Raw genomic sequence first — 24,470 nt, 5'->3', positions numbered from 1 at the left:
AATTCCCAATGAGATCTTATTCTCAAACACTGGATGTATAAAATCCGCGTCTCTGCGTGACATTAGTTATACATCCTTAAGACCAGATACAGTTTCTTAGTGAAATACTATCGGCCCCTTTACCGGATTGTCATGCAGCGGGCACGGGTTCGATACTCGGTGGGGCCGCAGATTTTCTCCGCGTGGGGAGTGAATGTTGTATTGGCCTTATCATGATTTCATTGTTTTCTATGTGCAAGTCGCCCAAAATGGGGTCAACTACTTACAACTCGGCGGCTGAACTTCCTCGGCTGGAAACTCCGGCCATCAATGTCATGCGATCGTTTCATTTTTCACTGTAATACTTGTGTAATTGTGCAACTCGGCGGCTGAACTTCCTCGGCTGGAAACTCCGGCCATCAATGACATGCGATCGTTTCATTTTTCACTGTAATACTTGTGTAATTGTGTTAAACTTTTAACGTAAGATTACATCTGTCAGTAACTAGATTATGACAGCACTATAAACTTTTAAAGTCAGTCAATAATTGGGCGAAATATTGATAGTAAAATTTTTGTGATTCCTGGAAACTGTCATGTGGGCCACCTGCAATTGCAACTGGGTTCTGCAATAGTCGTTTAGTAATACAACTGTCATCAACTGTATTTTGAAGAAGGAAAACCCAATTGCGTTGGGTCTTAACTGAATAGTTTATATTTCAAATACACTATTGGCCATTAAAATTGCTACATCACGAAGATGACTTGCTACAGACGCGAAATTTAACCGACAGGAAGAAGATGCTGTGATATGCAAATGATTAGCTTTTCAGAGCATTCACACGAGGTTGGCGCCGGTGGCGACACCTACAACGTGCTGACATGAGGAAAGTTTCCAACCGATTTCTCATACACAAACAGCAGTTGACCAGCGTTGCCTGGTGAAACGTTATTGTGATGCCTCGTGTAAGGAGGAGAAATGCGTACCATCACGTTTCCGACTTTGATAAAGGACGGATTGTAGTCTATCGCGATTGCGGTTTGTCCTATCGCGACATTGCTGCTCGCGTTGGTCGAGATCGAATTACTGTTAGCAGAATATGGAATCGGTGGGTTCAGGAGGCTTATATGGAACGTCGTGCTGGATCCCAACGGCCTCGTATCACTAGCAGTCGAGATGAGAGGCATCTTATCCGCATGGCTGTAACGGATCATGCAGCCACGTCTCGATCCCTGAGTCAACAGATGGGGACGTTTGCAAGATAACAACCATCTGCACGAACAGTTCGACAACGTTTGCAGCAACATCAACTATCAACTGGGAGACCACGGCTGCGGTTACCCTTGACGCTGCTTCACAGACAGGTGTGCCTGCGATGGTGTACTCAACGACGAATGAGTGCACGAATGGCAAAACGTCATTTTTTCGGATGAATCCCGGTTCTGTTTACAGCATCATGATGGTCACATACGTGTTTGGCGTTATTGCGGTGAACGCACATTGGAAGCGAGTATTTGTCATCGCCATACTGGCGTTCACCCGGCGAGATGGTATGGGGTGCCATTGGTTACACGTCTCGGTCACCTCTTGCTCGCATTGACGGCACTTTGAACAGTGGACGTTATATTTCAGATGTGTTACGACCCGTGGCTCTACCCTTCATTCGATCCCTGCGGAACCCTACATTTCAGCAGGATAACGCACGACCTTTACCTGTATGGGCCTTTCTGGATACAGAAAATGTTCGACAGCCGCCCTGGCCAGCACATTCTCCAGATCTCCCACCAATTGAAAACGTCTGGTCAATGGTGGCCGAGCAACTGGCTCGTCACAATATGGCAGTCACTACTCTTGATGAACTGTGGTATCGTGTTGAAGCTGCCTAGTCAGCTGTACCCGTACACGCCATCCAAGCTCTGTTTGACTCAATGCCCAGGCGTATCAAGGTCGTTATTACGGCCAGAGGTAGTTGTTCTGGGTACTGATTTCTCAGGATCTATGCACCCAAATTGCGTGAAAATGTAATCAAATGGTTCAAATGGCTCTGAGCACTATGGGACTCAACTGCTGTGGTCATAAGTCCCCTAGAACTTAGAACTACTTAAACCTAACTAACCTAAGGACAGCACACAACACAAAATGTAATCACATGTCAGTTATAGTATAATATATGTGTCCAACGAATACCCGTTTATCATCTTCATTTCTTCTTGGTGTAGCAATTTTAATGGCCAGTAGTGTTCATCTGTTCTAATTAGATGAATATTTCGTACTAAATTTAGTGGCGGTTCGTTGCTCCTTACATTATTCTGTCAGCAACTTGGACGCACGAGATATTAATCTGATTGTGCCACAGTTCTCGCTGTTATCTCTCCGTCCAATTTCTAGGATGTTGTTGATGGTATTTTTCCGAAAGTCTCCAGACTCAGATGTACTACAAGCCAACTTGAATTGTGGTATGGTTGCCATTTGCCTCAATAGATTTTAGAAATTTCGAAGGTGTGGTTCCTATGCCTTCTGCCTCATATGATAGTCGGTATTTCAGGGATCTGTAACAATTTTAGTATACTTATTCCGCCTATCCGCTTTCTTCAGTGCATTTAGCAGTAGAATTCCCACAGCACTCTTAATGTTGACGCCCTTTTGTTTTAATTTCACCAAAGGTTGCCTCGCTGTCTCTATGCGTGAAATGCGTACTGCTGACGACCGTTTCTTTTCGCTTTCTTCGCATTTTTCCTACAGATATCCCGCCATATCTCCCCTGCGCTTCCTGTTTATTTCATCCCTAAGTAACTTATGTCGCTGTATTACATTCTTTTCATGAATCATCGTCAATTCCTTCCAAGGATTAGGCACTGTAATCATCTTTTCCGATCTCTATTATCCATCCATCCATCTCTTATGAGGTCTACCTAGCTCTCTTTTTCCAGTCGGCCGCTGATTTATTATCGTTTTAGGCACTATATTTTCTTTCATTCTGTCAACATCATCCTTCCATTTCGCTCTGTTCTCTTCTATCTGATCATTTTAAAATCTGATCTTATTGTTTCATTCCTCGTTTTATCAACGTTATTACAGCTTCTTAAATATCTCAAGAGCTTCAACTCTGCTGCTTGCATACGTGATTTTTCTTTTTTTGTTACTGTGCATGACTTGGAACTATGCACAAGAATAGGTACAGCCATAACCTTATAAAATTTCGTTTTTTCTTTCTTGTTGTTTCTTCCCAAAGTTCTTCCAATTGATCCGAAGATATTCTGATTTTATTAATCTTTTTCGTAGTGTCTCCGTCATAGTTAAAACTAACATTACATCCTAGATAACTGAAGCGTGATATCTGTTCTAAGATTTTCTCATTTATTGTTATTTTCGATCTGTGTGGATTCTTTCCTTTGAAAGCCATTATCTTTCTTTTATATACAGATATATTTAAGTTGTAATATACTGCGTTTTGGCTCTATACTGCTCTTTGTAAACAATCTTCTGTTTTCTGTATAATTGTCTGGTCAGCACCACCTAACAGAGTATTTAGTGGTACACTAAATACTATTTAAATTCCTAAGTGTATTTCATCCTTCCACTTCATAACTAGGTCGTCAATATATAAAGTAGGTTAGAAACTGCACCTTGTCGAACATCTTGATTTATTAATATTTCATCTGACATTTTCTAATGTGAACTCATAACTATTTTTGTATTTACATATAGAGTATTTATGGTATTAAAAAGTTGTTTTGGAAAACCTTTTATTTCCAATATGTTTCACAAAAGAGGTCTTGTTACCTTATCAACCTGTATTCCATTCTTCAGGTACAGAACAGTTCTTCCAACACATATTTAAAAAATGGAGGAAGCAAAATTCTAAAATGGTTCCCCTGTATTTGGTTAATTCAGCGTTAAAGTCATTTAGGCCAGTAGATTTCCTATTTTTTGTTAATTTAAGGTTACTTTTAATTCTGTTGTCTATTTGATCTACAGATTTATTATTATTGATTTTTATGGAATAACTTTCTTCACTATCTTCATCATACCATACATTTTTGTAACACTGTGTCCAATAATTTTCTGTTATTATTATGTTAGTATTTGCAGCATCTTTTTCCATTTTATTTGTATGCTTCGTAAGTTTAAACACTATATTCTGTCTTCTGGGAATGTCGTGTTCAATGTTAGCAATGAATCTTTCCTAGGATTTACTATGGTATCTTTTCTTTAAAATTCTTTGTTTTGTTTCTTATCTGTTCGTATTTTTCCCAGGCTTCATTTATTCGTGCTTATGAATAAGTGTTATAAACGTTGTGTTTTTCTTTAATATTATTAGCTATTTCTGTATTCCATTTTTTCAGACATGTATTCCAGTTTCATACTTTACTTTGCCCTGGTACCTCATTTGCTATTTTCAACATTGCTGTTTTTAATCTTTTCTGTATTCCATTTTTTCATACCCCTATTCCAGTTTGATGCTTTACTTTTCCTTAGTACCTCGTTGGCTATTTTCAACATTGCTGTTTTTAATCTTCCCACTCTTCTTCAATACTGTCTCTAGTTTCTACCATTTGCATTCCGGTGTGAGTCTCTATTGATACAATCACTTGATGTTTTCTTCCTCTAGAAGGTGCTACAGGAGTAAAGAAAATACAGGGTCTATTTCCACACCAGAAATGGGGTGTAAGATGAGGGAGCTGGTGGTTTTATGGTTACATGGTATGGTCGGTAGATATAAAGGATCCATTGAGGCGGAAATTCTTTATTGAAAGTTCACCGGTCCATAATTTGAAAAGGAGACCAGAGTGCTACACATAATCATATACTCTTTAGCGGCCGAGGGATACAAAGATGGCATTTTTCAATTGTTTAAATGGTGAAATAGGAATTGAGTCACTTTTGTGGCAAGATGGAAAAGGCGAAGGTTGACAGGGAGGGGTGTGTGCAATGTTTTGTATGTACAGGAATGTTGTTGGAAGTGCTTTCGAAGCTCTTGCTGAACATTGAGATATATCTGACAGGATGGTAGGAGGAGATATATGCAAGCTTTTCCAATAGAACGGAATATTTCATGTGCAGTTATATTTTCATTTATATGGTAGTGTGCTACAAATTTCAGTTTTTGATTTGAATGTTGTAAAATACAAGTAGGAGACTAATTACGTCTAATGTGAAACATCAATGCCGTGACAGTGTAGCGAGTTCAGCAGGACGAGGAGGGACTCACGTGAGCAGCAAGTGGCTGAGCTCGGCGAGCAGCGAGTCCTGGCGCAGTGGCGTCTCGGCGGCCTCACATATGGCGCGCAGCACACACGCTCGTCCGTCCACTCCCATGCTGTAAACGAGCAGGTTGGTAAAGTTACAAAAATCATAGTAGTAGTCATCACATATCGAATGTGGGAGCTACACGTTACTAGACTGTAAAGATAATCAGGACAGCGCAGAGGTAGCTCGTGACGCTGCGGTAGCAACAATTAGATGAAAACGAATGAAAACGGTTATTCAGTAGAAGTATGAGGGACGAAAATCACGTTTGGGCAGCCACATCCATATGATATTTTCCTTGAAATAGCGCACTAAAGTGACCATGTCATACAGGTTCCTCATATAATCAAAGTAAATCTATTTACAATTTTGAACATGGCCGATAATGCAGAAATAGACGAAATTTATAATATTATTTGAAAATACAGCTCTTAGGTTGCACAGGTAAAAAATTTTTCTTTTTTTTTTTGAAAAGTTGAAAATTTTTTACCTGTGCAACCGAAGAGTAATCTTATAAAAAGTAAATCTATTTGTACGGGGTGTTCAAAAAGCCTCTCGGCAGTGCCGTAAGGTTGTTAGCCGCGCGTGTCGTATGATTGTTCGCCTGCCTAGTTTACTTCCCTTCAAGTGGAAGGAAAAAATTAGAACTTTTCCCATAGAGTCGTGCAAGAACTGAAAAATACTTATCATGGCAAGATACTCCATTATTGTCAATGGTTCAAAAATTTCGTTCAACAAAATGAAAGGAATATTCTTACTAAAACGTTTTTCACTGAAGAGGCGTACATTTATCCGGGTACATGAACTCGCAAAATTCTCGTATGTGGAGTACTGCAAATCCATTGTGTATTCATGAGGAACCACTTCATTCTGTGAAAATAGGAATCTTGATTGCAATTTCTAGACGTCGAATTGTGGGTCCCATTATTTTTCGATGAAACAATAAAAGCACAACGATACTGCAGTGATATTCTGTATCCATTCATAGGAGAACGTGTGTTAAGTGAAATACTGGTTATTTTCGACAAGGTGGTGCAACAGCGCATACAGCTCGCTTTTCAATGTCACTGCTTGCTGATGTTTTTGTGATCGCATAGTTTCACGGGGACTTTGGCCTCCACGATCGCCTGACCTAACATCACCTGACTTTTCCTTCTGGGGTGCAGCGAAAGCAACTGTCGATAAAAACCGTCCAAAATCCATCGATGAATTGAAAACTGCAGTATCCGCTTTTAGTCCTTCTGTTACAGAAGAAATGTTACAGCTTGTGTTTGGAAACATGATTAGACGAATTGAATTGTGTATTCAACAACAGGGGGGACACTTTTAACATTTAATGTGAAAATTTGTAAGTAAAAATGAATATTCAATAAATTAATAACGTTTATTTCAGTGAGTTTCATTTCGGTATGTTCACTGTGGCACACGGCACGCATGGCTAACAACCATACGTCACTGCGGAGAGACTTTTTGAACAACCCGTGCATACAAAATTTGTTAAAAATGTCGCTTTGACTGAAAGGTGGTGGTACAGTGTTTTGACACAAACCTTGGCTGCCTGTGGGTCACTGTACTTACTATAGCTGAGTCGTTCACTTAACCCTCCGTTACTCGCGCGAAAATTCGTGAGATGGTCACTCGCGCGGATGACGGGCGTCATCCACAAAGCAAGCGGTCTATTTGTATACTTTGAACGGTCTTTATGACTGATTTTATGATTTTTTATTAAATCTAAATATAATAATTTAATATTCGTACACAGTATAATACATTCCAATGTTTGACCATTCGAAGAACAGTATCTTCAACTGATTTACTAGCATTACATGGTCCCTCTGGTTGCTTACCGACGTACGGTTCTAAATTCAAAGTGTAAGCTGTTTTTACATCAACCAAAGCAAACACTTTTAACCCATAATTTGGTGGTTTGCTAGGGATATATTGCCTGAATGAATGGCCAGTCTCCTCTAAATTCCAAAAGCTGTTCGTCAACAGTAAGATATTCACTAGGTGGAAAAAATTTTTGGCAATCGTTCGTGAAAGGTTCAACTACTTCTCTGATAGGAGCCAACTTGTCAGTCTCTCTGCGAACACCTCTATCACGGATATTATCAAACCTAAGACATCAACAGAAACCTGAATCGGTTTCCACTTACGCATAAATAACATGATTAAAGTCCTTTTCCCTTTGAGTTATCCCACAATTTCGATATACTCTTCCTAGAACATCTCAAAGATCCACACAGATATAACAAACCAATGAAAGCTCTGATCTCTATCGCATCCCTTTCCCTAGAGACGTTACCATCAACTTCACTGATGGATATATTAGTGCATGTTGCGATAATGCTTATTATGTTTCCATCCAAGAACAAATTCAGAATTTCTATTTCTGTCTTTTTTATACGAACTTGATTTTTTGGTCCAGGCAAATGCGTAATGATATTACAAGATCTGCTTCTAACAATGATAGGATATTTATTTTTCCGCCGTTTAGTTATTCCATCTTTCCCTAAAAGAAAGGCATCCTCTTGCGTTACTTCTTCCTGTGACTCATATTCGTCACTCTCTGGCACTTCTTGTTCTGTTCCTGAATCGTGACCGCTTCCATGAACACAGTCCTCAGTCTCTGAGTCAGCGCTGTCACTGTGAACATCTTCATTGAATCATCCAACCATACATTAGGATCTCTACTAAACTCTGTCCGAGGTTTTTTTGCTTTTAACATTTCCTCCACTATCTAAAAAGAAAGATAATACTAGGTAACACGAAAGGTAACTGCAGTCAGTTTCAGTAAGCCCACATTTACGCACATGAAAGATCGATTGAATCTAGGAAAGCAATAAAGTAATACAGACTTACTTTGTTTCAGATTGTGGCAGCAAAGCTCGCGCGGATGGCTGGTGTCCTCCAGACTATTATGATGTGACTGAAAGCCAACAATGATTGGAGCTAACTGCTGGAGAGTTAACAGAAAGGTACTGAAAATGGCGCGGTCTCAATCCCGCCCTGTCAGACAAAATTGAGCGGGAAAGTCATGTGGATGACGAGTGTCATCCACGCGAGCGACAGACGATTAATGTGCCAATAAAACTGGCCGTCCCTGAGGATTCTTCAGAAGTCAAGCCATTTATACAGTCTGGCAATGTTGCAGGATGCAGAAGTTTCTGGAGGAAGTGTTGTTGTCTTCCAACGATGTTGTAGTACTGTACCGACTTGTGGCGTAGTGACAGCAATTCGTACACTACAGACGCAAAGTCATGAGTTCGTGTCACCTCGTACCACTAAATTTTTTTAAGCCAGAATTGTTAGTTTGCTAGAAGTACCATTCCGATGTCCAAATTCAAAGACGATTTGGTTCACTTTTCAGCCTATCAGTAATACTGAACCTTCGAGGAAGATTTGCACAGAAGAATTCCAGGGTGCATCAATATTAGAACAAATTATGCTCGGAAGCACGCTAGGGCCACAAGCCACGGGCCGCCTGACGCCAGCCGACATCCGATCAAGTAATGGTGGTGCCGCACACATTGGCATCGTTACTGCTCTTACGTTGGCAAGCATGTAACTGTTTATTATTGTAGTTTTATTTTCCGCCTGAAATAACTTCAATAAACCTACTGAACACAATGCACTAACAGCAATGGTGCCGCCATTCCTCCCGCAGCATATGTCGTGAGGAATAACAAAATGTGCGAACTACCGTCACAGCTGCAGCCAAATTGAGTAGGTATGTAAATTCGAAACGTTTATGTTAGGCTTGACGGCGAGAAGATTACTATGAGTGTATTTATCAATTATCGTTTTTTACATTCTAGATTTATCTTTCAGTTGTGTCTTGAATTTTGCTTACTTAAAGGTTTAAGTGTTACAAAACAGTCTCAAGCGGAACAAAATCTAACACTTGCGACACGTCGTCCGCTTTGCGTTTAGCAGAGGGCTGAAGGCAGCGTAGGCCGTTATAAATATTTGTGTCGTGGTTAGATCGAGTTTTGTTAGAGAAATCACGCCATAAAATGATTTTTCCGATTCAAGAGAGATGACATAAATTATTCTAGATGTTCAAGAAGTCCCAACAATTAGAAAAATGTGATGAAGTCATACCATTTATCATTAGTGCGACGTTTGCATTCAATGCGCAATGCGTAGGAGTACTGCAAGCCATAATTCAAAGCAGGAAAGTTCAAGTGGGTGTCCCTATGCAGTATTGTTAACGCTTTAGTGTTTGTTTCAGCGTAACGATAGGCGCCGGCACGGCGATGAAGAACGGAAGAGCAGGGAGGGCTGTGAACCGACGTCAGCCAATAGTACGCTGACGAACCCGGCACCACGATTGGAGTGACATCTATACGAAGAGAATATAAGCACCGCGCGGCCTAGCCGCGGCCGCAGAGGAGGACTAGCCGTCATACAAATGCTACAGCAGTGACCTATGAACTGTTTCGTTTTATTTGCATTGAAATTGCGTATACCGAAGGACATTGATTACTTGCATGTCGCCATTTGCTTGCGACACACATTTATGAATACACAAAGTTAAGTACACTACTGGCCATTAAAATTGCTACACCAAGGAGAAATGCAGATGATAAACGGGTATTCATTGAACAAATATATTATACTAGAACTGACATGTGATTACATTTTCACGCAATTTGGGAGCATAGATCTAGAGGGATGCCCGTGGTTCGATCCCCGCCACTGCCTAAATTTTGATAAATAATCAGCATTGGCAGCCGAAGACTTCCGGCATAAGAAGTCAGCTTCATTCTGCCAACGGCCTTGTCAAAGAGGGCGGAGGAGCGGATAGAGGTTCAGGGGTGGGAAATTGCCCCTAAAGGCGGAAGAATCAGCAATGATCAACGACATGAGGATGCAGAAGGCAATGGAAACCACTGCATTAAAGACACGAACGCGCATACACAGGACATGTGGCCTGTAATTGAAGAAGTGTCATGATGATCTCTCCATTGGCAAAAGATTCCGGAATAGTCCCCCATTCGGATCTCCGGGAGGGGACTGCCAAGGGGGAGGTTATCATGAGAAAAAGATTGAATAATCAACGAAAGGATAACGTTCTACGAGTCGGGGCGTGGAATTTCAGAAGCTTGAACGTGGTAGGGAAACTAGAAAATCTGAAAAGGGAAATGCAAAGGCTCAATCTAGATATAGTAGGGGTCAGTGAAGTGAAGTGGAAGGAAGACAAGGATTTCTGGTCAGATGAGTATCGGGTAATATCAACAGCAGCAGAAAATGGTATAACAGGTGTAGGATTCGTTATGAATAGGAAGGTAGGACAGAGGGTGTGTTACTGTGAACAGTTCAGTGACCGGGTTGTTCTAATCAGAATCGACAGCAGACCAACACCGACAACGATAGTTCAGGTATACATGCCGACGTCGCAAGCTGAAGATGAACAGATAGAGAAAGTGTATGAGGATATTGAAAGGGTAATGCAGTATGTAAAGGGGGACGAAAATCTAATAGTCATGGGCGACTGGAATGCAGTTGTAGGGGAAGGAGTAGAAGAAAAGGTTACAGGAGAATATGGGCTTGGGACAAGGAATGAAAGAGGAGAAAGACTAATTGGGTTCTGTAACAAGTTTCAGCTAGTAATAGCGAATACCCTGTTCAAGAATCACAAGAGGAGGAGGTATACTTGGAAAAGGCCGGGAGTTTCGGGAAGATTTCAATTAGATTACATCATGGTCAGACAGAGATTCCGAAATCAGATACTGGATTGTAAGGCGTACCCAGGAGCAGATATAGACTCAGATCACAATATAGTAGTGATGAAGAGTAGGCTGAAGTTCAAGACATTAGTCAGGAAGAATCAATACGCAAAGAAGTGGGATACGGAAGTACTAAGGAATGACGAGATACGTTTGAAGTTCTCTAACGCTATAGATACAGCAATAAGGAATAGCGCAGTAGGCAGTACAGTTGAAGAGGAATGGACATCTCTAAAAAGGGCCATCACAGAAGTTGGGAAGGAAAACGTAGGTACAAAGAAGGTAGCTGCGAAAAAACCATGGGTAACAGAAGAAATACTTCAGTTGATTGATGGAAGGAGGAAGTACAAACATGTTCCGGGAAAATCAGGAATACAGAAATACAAGTCGCTGAGGAATGAAATAAATATGAAGTGCAGGGACGCTAAGACGAAATGGCTGCAGCAAAAATGTGAAGACATCGAAAAAGATATGATTGTCGGAAGGACAGACTCAGCATACAGGAAAGTCAAAACAGCCTTTGGTGACATTAAAAGCAACGGTGGTAACATTAAGAGTGCAACGGGAATTCCACTGTTAAATGCAGAGGAGAGAGCAGATAGGTGGAAAGAATACATTGAAAGCCTCTATGAGGGTGACGATTTGTCTGATGTGATAGAAGAAGAAACAGGAGTCGATTTAGAAGAGATAGGGAATCCAGTATTAGAATCGGAATTTAAAAGAGCTTTGGAGGACTTACGGCCAAATAAGGCAGAAGGGATCGATAACATTCCATCAGAATTTCGAAAATCATTGGGGGAAGTGGCAACAAAACGACTATTCACGTTGGTGTGTAGAATATATGAGTCTGGCAATATACCATCTGACTTTCGGAAAAGCATCATCCACACAATTCCGAAGACGGTAAGAGCTGACAAGTGCGAGAATTATCGCACAATCAGCTTAACAGCTCTTGCATCGAAGCTGCTTACAAGAATTATATACAGAAGAATGGAAAAGAAAATTGAGAATGCGCTAGGTGACGATCAATTTGGCTTTAGGAAACGTAAAGGGACAAGAGAGGCAATTCTGACGTTACGGCTAATAATGGAAGCAAGGCTAAAGAAAAATCAAGACACTTTCATAGGATTTGTCGACCTGGAAAAAGCGTTCGACAGTATAAAATGGTGCAAGCTGTTCGAGATTCTGAAAAAAGTAGGGATAAGCTATAGGGAGAGACGGGTCATATACAATATGTACAACAACCAAGAGGGAATAATAAGAGTGGACGATCAAGAACGAAGTGCTCGTATTAAGAAGGGTGTAAGACAAGGGTGTAGCCTTTCGCTCCTACTCTTCAATCTGTACATCGAGGAAGCAATGATGGAAATAAAAGAAAGGTTCAGGAGTGGAATTAAAATTCAGGGTGAAAGGATATCAATGATACGATTCGCTGATGACATTGCTATCCTGAGTGAAAGTGAAGAAGAATTAAATGATCTGCTGAACGGAATGAACAGTCTAATGTGTACACAGTATGGTTTGAGAGTAAATCGGAGAAAGACGAAGGTAATGAGAAGTAGTAGAAATGAGAAAAGCGAGAAACTTAACATCAGGATTGATGGTCACGAAGTCAATGAAGTTAAGGAATTCTGTTACCTAGGCAGTAAAATATCCAATGACGGACGGAGCAAGGAGGACATCAAAAGCAGACTCGCTATGGCAAAAAAGGCATTTCTGGCCAAGAGAAGTCTACTAATATCAAATACCAGCCTTAATTTGAGGAAGAAATTTATGAGGATGTACGTCTGGAGTATAGCATTGTATGGTAGTGAAACATGGACTGTGGGAAAACTGGAATAGAAGAGAATCGAAGCATTTGAGATGTGGTGCTATAGACGAATGTTGAAAATTAGGTGGACTGATAAGGTAAGGAATGAGGAGGTTCTACGCAGAATCGGAGAGGAAAGGAATATGTGGAAAAAACTGAGAAGGAGAAGGGACAGGATGATAGGACATCTGTTAAGACATGAGGGAATGACTTCCATGGTACTAGAGGGAGCTGTAGAGGGCAAAAACTGTAGAGGTAGACAGAGATTGGAATACGTCAAGCAAATAATTGAGGACGTAGGTTGCAAGTGCTACTCTGAGATGAAGAGATTAGCACAGGAAAGGAATTCGTGGCGGGCCGCATCAAACCAGATCTCTGGCCGTAATAACGGCCTTGATGCGCCTGGGCATTGAGTCAAACAGAGTTTGGATAGCGTGTACAGGTACAGCTGCCCATGCAGCTTCAACACGGTACCATAGTTGACTGGCGCATTGTTACGAGCCAGTTGCTCGGCCACCATTGACCAGACGTTTTCATTTTGTGAGAGATCTGGAGAATGTGCTGGCAAGGGCAGCAGTCGAACATTTTCTGTATCCAGAAAGGCCTGTACAGGACCTGCAACATGCGGTCGTACGTTATCCTGTTGAAATGTAGGGTTTCACAGGGATCGAATGAAAGGTAGAGCCACGGGTCGTAACACATCTGAAATGTAGCGTCCACTGTTCAAAGTGCCATCAATGTGACCATGAGGTGACTGAGACGTGCAACCAATGGCACCCCATACCATCACGCCGGGTGATATGCCAGTATGGAGATGACGAATACAATTTTTCCAATGTGCGTTCACCGCGATGTCGCCAAACACGGATGCGACCATCATGATGCTGTAAACAGAACCGGGATTCATCCGAAAAAATGACGTTTCGCCATTCGTGCACCCAGGTACGTCGTTGAGTACACGTTCGCAGGCGCCCCTGTCTGTGATGCAGCGTCAAAGGTAACCGCATCCACGGTCTCCGAGCTGATACTCCATGCTGCTGTAAACGTCGTCGAACTGTTCGTGCAGATGGTTGTTGCCTTGCAAACGTCCCCATCTGTTGGCTCAGGGATCGAGACGTGGCTGCACGATCCGTTACAGCCATGCGGATAAGATGCCTGTCATCTCGACTGCTAGTAATACGAGGCCGTTGGGATCCAGCACGGCGTTCCGTATTAGTCTCCTGAATCCACCGATTCCATCTTCTGCTAACAGTCGTTGTATCCCGACCAACGCGAGCAGCAATGTCGCGATACGATAAACCGCAATCTGCGATAGGCTACAATACGACCTTTATCATAGTCGGAAACGTGATGGTACGCATTTATCCTCCTTACACGAGTCATCATAACAACATTTCACCAGGCAACGCCGGTCAACTGCTGTTTGTGTATGAGAAATCGGTTGGAAACTTTCCTCATGTCAGCACGTTGTAGGTGACGCCACTGGGGCCAACCTGTCGTGAATGCTCTGAAAAGCTAATCATTTGCATATCACAGCATCTTCTTCCTGTCGGTTAAATTTCGCGTCTGTAGCACGTCATATTCGTGGTGCAGCAATTTTAATGGCCAGTAATGTATTGTCAATTTAACTTACTGTAATAAACTCCGTTAATGTGATTTGCTTGAATTGTTGTCTAGCGATCCAAGAAAACAGCTTCCTAGGCAACGTATATTAGACGAGTGAGCAGGATATTACAATATTAACCTCATAAGAAGAAATTGATGGCTAAACAAGAGGGGAGTCTGAATATACAATGTTTTGGATATCGTGACTCAATAAGGTTGTTGTGTACTATGAACTGCTTCCGAGAGGTGTGTCCATGGAAGCTGTCTCTTATTGCCAATGACTGAGACCCCTTTCGGTGGCAGTGCAAGAAAAAGGACCAAGAACAGTGCATCGAGTGTTGCTACCGCGCGTTAACGCTCGCCTGCAATCAACTGATTTCACAGAAGGACCTGTCAAGAAGAAAGGTTTCAGGACGAAGAGTCACTTTGAATATGACAGTGTTCACTCCGAATCTGGTGTGTACCACTTTGTACACAAAGGTAAATTAAGGGCTACACAGTGATGCAGCAACTGTCGTTGTAGGAAAGCTGGACAGAAGCAGAAATGATCAGAGAAAAAGTAACACAGCAGACAGGAGATTTACTTAACTTGTATTCCCCAAATGTACGAACACTCATTAGAAATGATGCAACAAGAAATAGTCCTGTTATCAATGTCAACAGGAAGAGCCTCCAAGGAGGAATGTACTGAGTCGCTTCCGCAGGCCATCCTATATTGTGGCAAGACAGGGCGCTTGAAGTGCAGAGCTCCTGGAGGCGTGGCTCAGTGGGTGTGCACCATTAGGTCCGCCAGATCTTACACGATTGCTACAGGCAATGGACAGAACCTTCTAATTCTGTTACCAACTCTGATACGCTGATAGGGTTGTGTCGATTCGTGATACCACAGAATCAGTAGCTTTCTACAAGTGTGGAAAGTATTATATACCTGACCACTGAGAAACTGCTTAAAAAAGTGAGAAAATTATTGTTATTATGATTAATTTCTCTCTTGTGTTCATTGTTGTGTATAATAAACTATTGGAAAAACTGTGAAAATTAAACATTTTACTGATACATATGAGTAGCAAAGTAGCATAATAAATTAAGGATGAAGTGCCTAAATCGTCACAAATTAATAAGACATTATGCACTTTGAACATTGAAACCACTCTGTATCTAGGTGCTGTTCTGAATCAGACTCAGACAGAATGGATATCTAGTAGCACAAAATATTGTACCATAACTGTCTATTCACAAAAAACCTACAATTACCCTTTCAGAAGCGAAAACTACAGCCATTAAAAAGCATGCAATACTGTTTCTCAGCCACACATACGACATACTGAAAATAGCGGGAAAACTCACGGTGGAGGATTTTGTGAAGTTTTTCCTTATTAATTTTCTATCTAGCTGCTTATAGCTCTGTGTAGAAAAGGAAAAAAGCCTGGCTCCATCAAGATTGGAAGAGGGAGCTGTTGGTACGATGGTCCCTCCAAATGAAATGCACACTATTTTTGTAAAAGTACAGTTTTCATTCTGCATGTGTGAACGTTTTACAGTGTGTAGATACATCCTTCCCACTTGTTTTCAAACTTGTTCAACATGTTCCCGTGAATGGCGCCGTCACATGATGTCTTCAAGATGGCTGCTACACTTGACGTTCGTCAGAAGCAACGTGCTGTCATAGAATTCCTGTCCTGTGAAGACGAGACAGTGGGAAACATCCACAACAGGTTGAAAAAGGTGTATGGAGATGCTGCTGTCGATCGCAGTACAGTTAGTCGGTGGGCAAGCAGGTTACGTGATGAAAGCGGGCACGGCAATATTGAGGACTGTCCTCGCAGCAGCAGGCCTCGTGTTGCACACACTCCAGACAATGTGCAGAGAGTTAACAAATTGGTGACTGCTGAAAGACGCATCACACTGAAGGAATTGTCACGCTACGTTGGGCTAGGGGAAGGAAGTGTGCAAAATACTGAAAGTATTGGCGTTAAAAAAGGTTTGTGCCCGGTGGGTTCCCAGGATGTTGACAGTGGCTCACAAAGAAACAAGAAAAACGGTATGCAGCGAACTTTTGGAACAGATGAATTTCTTGCAACAATTGTGACAGGTGATGAAACATGGCTCCATCTTTTTCACCAGAGACGAAGAGGCAATCAATGGAGCGGCATCATGCAAATTCACCCAAGAAAAAAAAATTCAAAACCATCCTTCTGCTGGAAAATTCATGGCTACGGTGTTTTTCGATTCCGAAAGACTCTTGCTTGTGGACATCATGCCAAGTGGAACCACCATAAATTCTGATGCATATGTGACGACACTGAAGAAACTTCAAGCTCGACTGAGTCGTGTTCGACCACATCGCCAAAAGCAGGATGTTTTGCTGTTGCACGACAATGCACGGCCACATGTCAGTCAAAAAACCATGGAAGCCATCACAAAACTCGGATAGACAACACTGAAACACCCGCCTTACAGTCCTGGCCTGGCTCCATGTGACTATGATCTCTTTGGGAAACGAAAAGACTCTCTTCGTGGAACAAGGTATGAAGATGATGACTCCCTTTTGCCCGCTGCCAAACAGTGGCTCCAACAGGTTGGTCCAGAATTTTACCGTGCAGGTATACAGGCGCTGGTTCCAAGATGGCGTAAGGCAGTTGAGAGGGATGGAAATTATGTGGAGAAATGAAAATATTGTTCCTAAAGGATGTATCTACACACTGTAAAACTTTCAGACATGTAGAATAAAATATGGATTTTTAAAAAAATAGTGTGCATTTCTTTTGGAGTGACCCTCGTATCTTCACTGTATGGCGCGAACATGTAGCTAGCGAAGAATTGCGTCATTTATCTCTCTCTCACATTGTCCCAGTGGTGACTAATATAGATACTCACAACGTAAATGATGAAACTAACTAGTTTCTGTGTGCAATGGTTTTCCTGGACCAAAAACCATAAACTAATAACCCGATGTCACAAGTTAGGTGAAAATCGCACAGATCATTCAATGGAAATGACGAGAAAGTATCAGATGCGTTTGGTAGGATAGTTCTGTGCCATCCAGGAAGTAACTAGATGATCACAGAGTTATCAAACATATTCTGCACTATTACCGAGTCTATATTATACAGGTGGGCGGAAGAAAACATTTCCATAGCCATTGTGTTTCTGGAGTGGGTGCAGAAGTGAGGGCACAAGTTGATGTCAAAGGCCAGAATACTGAATGTATGAGCCAATGAGCTTTATTCCAATTTTTGTAACTAGGATTAGAGGCTCAGTTATCAATAGCACACGCATGATCTGACTGCAAACTAAACATCGCTAATCAACAACTGTCGCAATTATTTTTGTTCTTATGTCTTGAGCACACTGTAAACTGGAAAGCTCATTCGCCAGATGTGGTCATTTTTTAGGAGAATCTTAAGTGGTTATACTGTAAACATTAAGAGTAGAAAACATGTATTTCGCTCATTGTAGATATATAAAATGTTCTTCTTAAGAACACTGTTTTTGGCACTACTCCCAAAACAAAGGAATACACATGAAATGATCGTACGGCATTGTTGGCCGGGAGGCCCCATGCGGGGAAGTTCGGCCGCCGTATTGCAAGTCCTTTTTAGCTGACGCCACTTCGACGACTTGCAAGTCAATGATGATGAAATGATGATGATGAACACTCAACACCCAGTCATCACGAGGCAGAGAAAAATCCCTGACCCGCCGGGAATCGAACCTGGGACCCCGTGCGCCGGAAGCGAGAACGCTACCGCAGGACCACGAGCTACGGACAGGAATACACATAAAAGAGAACGACACAGCATTAACTGCAAAGTGTGAAATTCCACAGACCAGTTTCGTAATCCAGGAATAACACACTGTTTTGAAACTAAGAAAGGGTAGTTTGTAAGGAAACCATTTGCAATTCCACTAAATGTAAGGAAGGGCAGTTTTCATCAGAACATGGAAAAAGGAACACGCAGAGTGCCAACAGTAGTGTATAGAATATGTTATCCATAAGGAAAACTCTCATTCGGTTTCTGAAAACTAAAAGAACGAAAGGTATCAACAATTGGAATGATTACAATAGCAGCTGGTAATTCCTGTCTTGTGCCAGCTTCTTCATCTCGGAGAAGCACTTACACTGTTCGTCTTCAATTACTTGTTCAATATGCCCAATCCTTGTCTTCTCCTGCGGTTTTTATCCTCTAAAGTTCTCTCTAGCAGCATGGAAGTTGCTCCCTGATACCTAAACGCATGCTCTATCATCAATTCCCCCAAGAAAAATGTTAGGGAAACGAGGCAAATAGGTATAAGATATAAATTTAATCTTAACGACTGCCGAAAATTAGTTTTGAACTACCACGGTAACCTACTTCCAGGACTCACAAGTACTGAAAACTATCACACAGGGTATCCAGTAAGCAGATAAAGATGACGAAAACGCAGAAGGAAAGAAAAACAAGGCCAAAGGTACAGTCTGTGCCAAAGTTGATTCTCTTTCCCTTGTTAACATCAAGGTGTGTCTTTTGTAGCGCTTGGTGAAACTTTCTACAGATTTTCTGTCAGTAACAAAGATCCATTAACATGAAAGGATAATCTTGACTAAATTCTTGTCAGATTTTCAGCCGGATGAAACTGTCGTCTGCACACAATATTTCCGCGGTCCACTTAGTCCCCGTTATCAGGTGAGGAAAGCTAGGCCGCTCAAGAATTTGATCTGTTAATACTCCTGGGAGTCTACATAGTCACAAAGGATGATCCCGGTTTCACAACTGAAAAAGTAGGACGACAGTTGTTTTCAGAAAAATGTATAAGCCAATGTAGTATAAAATACAGTCTCACAAATGTTTAAAAAATTTGCTTTGCAGTTCGTCGGCCAGCGTACAAAATTCCCGACTGCTGTTCGCATACATCATATTTTGCTTCTATATAAATTCTACATTAAATGCGTTTTTCTAATACAAGTTGTACTTATTATTAACAAAAATGTAATTTTCACATGTTTTTCATGAATTTTTGGAAATTATTAATGGAAATTTGGGCTCAAAATGTTTTTTGATGAGAATAAGAAAGAAAATTTGGAAGACTGTGTCAGTTTCTAACGGAATTAAAAGATACACAAAGGGGTCTGGTATTTTCCAACTTCAAGGCGTTTGGTGATAGCCTGATAGTTGTCGAATTGAGCAGAAATTTTAGACAACTCTTTTTTTTATTGTTTTGAAGGGATTAACGGATTGCGAGCAACAACAAGTTCGCTTCCAAAAATAAGAATACAGCTAACAACAAAAATGTTGCTAAGGGTCACACTAATGTATATGCACATGACACTAGGAGGAATGTGCGCAGCTTGGGTTCTGTTGTGATCTCTCCCTGGGAGCGGTCGAAATGCGACGTGGCTTTTCTGTGTTTTCAGTGCGTATTAGGAGCGACTACATCTCTAAGTTCTGCCGCCATTGCTAAAGTGGTTGGACAGCAGTTCACTCGTCACCCAGAACCCACACTTCCAAGGTAACAACACCACATACAGTTATACAGTGATGTATTCTATCCTTATAAGCAATATCATCTGTAAATTTTTCCATTCGACTGTCTATAGTGTATTATGTATGTCACTGATTGCATTAACAGCATTTTAATTGACTTTTTTTCTATAAAAGAAATGATGTGAAAGTTGTTATGAAACTGTATCTCAACTATTTATTTATTTTAAATTCTCTAAGCATACAGGCTGATACTTCTCTAAGGCAAAAATACCATTAATTTTCGAACAGACTCTTCTACCACAGGACAGGTGAAGTACCGACGATTTTGGCGCGTTAAACCTTGGTGTATGTGAAAGCCACCATCGAAGTGAGTCAACTTCAGAAGCTGTCAATGGTACGAAGCAATGAAAACCAGATCAATACTATTTCAGACGCTTTGGATGGAAGAACAACGGTGTAGGCAGGCCATATTGAAGCTCACTTCACGATCTGGCAACAGTGGCCGATCTGGGGTCACCGGTCTTCTCACTGTTTGGACGCGGCCAGTTCCTCTCATGTACAAACCGCTTCATCTCAGCGTACCACTTGCACCAAACGTTCTTTATTATTTATTGTGTGCATTTCAATCTCTTTTCTTCGCCTACTACTTTTGTCCTCAGCAGCTCCCAATAGTACCATGGGAGGTTCTTCTGGATGTCTTAACACACGTCCTATCGTCTTATGAAAATTGGAAAACATCGAATAATCCTGCTGGCCTGCAGCTTAGTTTTTTTTCTGACTGGACGCTGAAGGTCATTTGTCAACTGTAATAATGGAAGATAATTAGTTGTTTCATATGATTTTGTAAAAGGAGATTAGCTTTCTTTCTACTTGTCATCTGCGAAGAAAACAGAACCTATGTACGTTAAAATGTTACAAGTGTATATGTAGATGTTGAGATCTGTATTTTAAATTTAATTCTTTTCATTTCATGGGTAATAAGTGATTGTTTTCTGATTAAGAAAAACTTTATGTGAGATATCCTTACAATCCTTTTACCAACTGATTCGTTTCAAAGCACTGCTTTATCTTACGTAAGTTCAATGAGACAACAAAGGTCAAAGTCTTATTGTTTTACCGTGTGTAGTAAACTGAAAGAGCCACAAACTACACTGCTATACATTTAGATATTTTAGTAAAAGGAAAAATTTCTACTTCATTAATGCTTCTTCACGAATGATATGTGTAGAGATCTCGAACTAATTCAGTCGTTTTAGTAAAACTTAGAACTTAGATGATTTTGAAGTGAGGAAAGACACATGGTACTGATATGAAGGTGTGGTGCTACTGCTTTTCTCATCGTCTTGCTTTGTGCAAAAATAGAAAACCCACTGATAAACTATGAATTAAAGCAGAAAATGTACACTCATCCTATTGGGATTGGTAACAGCTCTTAAATATAACAAATTGACAATTGAAAAATCTAAAGGTGAGTTATACTGGGACATGGCTCGGTTGTAAGTATTTACACTGCAGTCGCCAACGGAACTGATCAATGGATCATCTGTCGCTATGTGTTGCATTTTCGATACACTTAACGAAAATAATTATTCAGTAGACTTCATCAGTTTACCATACGATACAGACAAGATAAAAGACTGTACTCTCGCATTTCGTATACTTTTAACATCAATAACATAATTTTATAGCCGACCGTTGTGGCCGAGCGGTTCTAGGCGCTTCAGTCTGGAACCGCGCGACCGCTACGATCGCAGGTTCGACTCCTGCCCTGGCCATGGATGTGTGTGATGTCCTTAGGTTAGTTAGGTTTAAGTAGTTCGAAGTTCTAGGGGACTGATGACCTCAGATGCTAAGTCCCATAGTGCTAAGAGCCATTTGGACCATAATTTTATACATTCATATCCAGAACACGTTTTCAAACGTGAATCTGACGTAAATAATAATAATTTTATAATTTTAATCAACTTAATTATTTTTCGTATATTGGATTGATTTCAACATTTGGTTATCCATCTTTTAATTTCTTTTAAAACAATGACAGTAAAATTGTTAATTATAAACTTTCAAAATAACTTCAGAAAAGATTATTATTAAATAACCAATTTGTTATGTAAAAGAGTGTCTTTGAGACATGTACTGTAAAGAGTGTATACGTGGACAAGAAAACAAAATCATGGATTATTCCCAGATTTCCTGGGTAAAAACAAACTTTTTCCCACGTGAAAATATACTTCTTCCAAGGTGAAAAATACACTTTTTCTATGATGAGTGGCAGTATATTTTCCCTTGGGCTGTCCGCCTCGACAGCTCAGTGGGTCAGCGCGGCAGAATGCTGTGCAAGGGGGCCCGCTTTCGATTCCCGGATTGGTTGGGAATTTTTCCCCGCTCAGGGACTGGGTGTTGTGTTGTCTTCATCATCATATCATACATACCCTGCCTACACGCAAGTCGCCGAAATGGCGTCGACAAAAGACTCGCACCAGGCAACAGGTCTACCCGGCGGGAGGCCTTAGCCGTACGACATTTCATTTCATTTTTTCCCTTAGACTGTAAAAATATCAATCTTTTGAATGATAAAGGTTTTATATACCAGCGTGGAACTTTATACACCAGTGTGGAACTTTATGCAGCAACGTTGAACCACACAGAACGAAAAAAATTGAAGAAAAAAAGCTTTGGGAAGATCTATGATATGCAGCAACGTTTGCGCTGCGTATCTTCACATTACGATACGCTGCATATTTTTGTTTTCGTATTACGAAAGTATAGATTCGAAACATTGTTTCGAAGCATTGAAATCGAGATTGAAATGCGCTTGTGTAAGCCAGTCACAGCTTATGTCACCTGATCTCGCCAGCCAATGACAGCAGATATTCAGAGCATAGGAAGCGTGACATAGTCAGCCAATAGCAACATCACTGTTAATTAGTGTGAACACACAAACAGCAAAAGTTTAAATTAATGTACATAGAACAGCTACAAGAAAAGTTAAGCTTTCAGTTATACGAGGGTGAGTCAAATGAAAACCTTAAATTTGTAATAACAAATCGAAGTTTCGCGCCGTTATCCTGTAAGTTGGTAAGCGTGCTATAAACAGCATGCAGAATGGCCTGTAGGTGGCAGCATAGTGCAGATGTACACATACCGTCGCAGTATCAGTATAAAGATGGCCGCCCCACTTGCGACTTGCACCAGGGAAGAACAGCGTTCTGGTATTCGGTTTTTGCGTAGTGAAATTGAAATTCATCGACGAATGAAGGTTCAGTATGGTGATGCATGTTTGTCACAGCAGCAAGTCTACGAATTGAGTAGGAAGTTCGCAAATGGTGTGACTTCAGTGGAAGATGCTCCTCGTCTAGGTCAGGCACAAGGAGTTGTGACTCCATAGAACGTTGCAGCAGTTGAAGCCATAGTGAAGGAAAACCGCCGAGTGACGCTGAATGACATTGCAGCATGTATATGTTCTGATGAAGAGGTATGCCACACGGTGCATGAGTGCTTGCGTGGACTACCAAAAGAATTTTTTTCTAAAGGAGTTAATGCACTTTGTAAGCGCTGGAAGACTTGCACTGAGCAGGGGGTGATTATGTTGAAAAGTGATACAGCTATGTACCACTTCTGCACAATAAATAATATTAAAAAAAATTTAAGGTTTTCATTCGACTCATCCTCGTAATATTGGTCTTGAAGATTAACAAGCTACGAGAAAACCTAAGCTTTCACATGTGTTATTGGTCTTTTCTGGGTGTGCTACACTTTAAGATACATCAGACAAATGTGCCAGGAAAATTTTAAATAATGACATTGATGTCTGTGAGCTGTGCGCGGCTCACGGTCATGCCGTTTATTGCTCGTCATCTTGTTTTTATGGTTCTGTCGCCTTCTTCTTATTCGATTTTTTTGGCGTCACTAAGTTGCTGGTTTGCTTGACTGTGAGCGGCATCAGCAGCGCTTATCGATAAGTGCACTGTCGCACTATCTCTGGAGCGACCTTTAGTACTTCCGGGTCGTCGTGTGTCGGGAGTTCAGTCGGGGGATGGAGCGCCAGTGAGGCGCGGACAGACAGTACTTGGCGAAAGCTGGCCACACACATGAACTGTCTGACAGAAGGAGATTGGAGCAGGAACGACCGCTGGGTGGTCGTTCGGTTGGTCGTCTCAATGGGCGATGTGTATTTAGTCTTTTGACCGTTTCTGGGTCTTGTCAGTTGGTCATCTTGCCGGACATGGGTCAGTTCCTACCTTCTGCAGAGATGTCGTGGCCAACGGGCAAGAGTTACCTCTGCATGGTTGGGTCTGAGCCGGTGTGCCCGGGTCGTCGTCTCTCCGAGCTCCGAACGAACATCGTGTTGAGTCAGGTTGGAGTTACAGTGAGCTCCGGACGGCCAAGACTCGATCGACCATTGCCGACACTCATAACTTGATTGGGGACGACCTTAGTTGGTCGTTCGGTCGGACGTCTCGTCAGACGATATGTATCTGGTTGCCGACCACTTATGGAAACTCTGTGTGTGTGACTTGTCATTTCTTCTTGTTGTTCCACGGTGATTGGTTTTAGGATTGTCGGAGTTATCGGTGCAAGTGGAAGTGTGTGTAGCTTCTGTGATTTCCACTGAGCGGATGAATGCT

General features: G+C 41.4%; 1 protein-coding gene across 1 annotated transcript in view; it reads right to left on the bottom strand.

The window, feature by feature from the left end:
- Nucleotides 1–24,470, bottom strand: part of LOC126095414 (uncharacterized) — a 44,372-nt gene that overhangs the window by 4,659 nt on the left and 15,243 nt on the right. Inside the window, exon 3 of the mRNA XM_049910212.1 lies at nt 5,193–5,300. Coding sequence (XP_049766169.1) covers nt 5,193–5,300 — 108 coding nt within the window. The remainder of the gene's footprint in view (nt 1–5,192; nt 5,301–24,470) is intronic.

The sequence above is a fragment of the Schistocerca cancellata genome, chromosome 8, assembly GCF_023864275.1.
Source record: "Schistocerca cancellata isolate TAMUIC-IGC-003103 chromosome 8, iqSchCanc2.1, whole genome shotgun sequence".
NCBI lineage: Eukaryota > Metazoa > Arthropoda > Insecta > Orthoptera > Acrididae > Schistocerca > Schistocerca cancellata.
The sequence above is the reverse complement of the archived record's forward strand: the minus strand, read 5'-3'. Positions and strand labels throughout refer to the sequence as shown.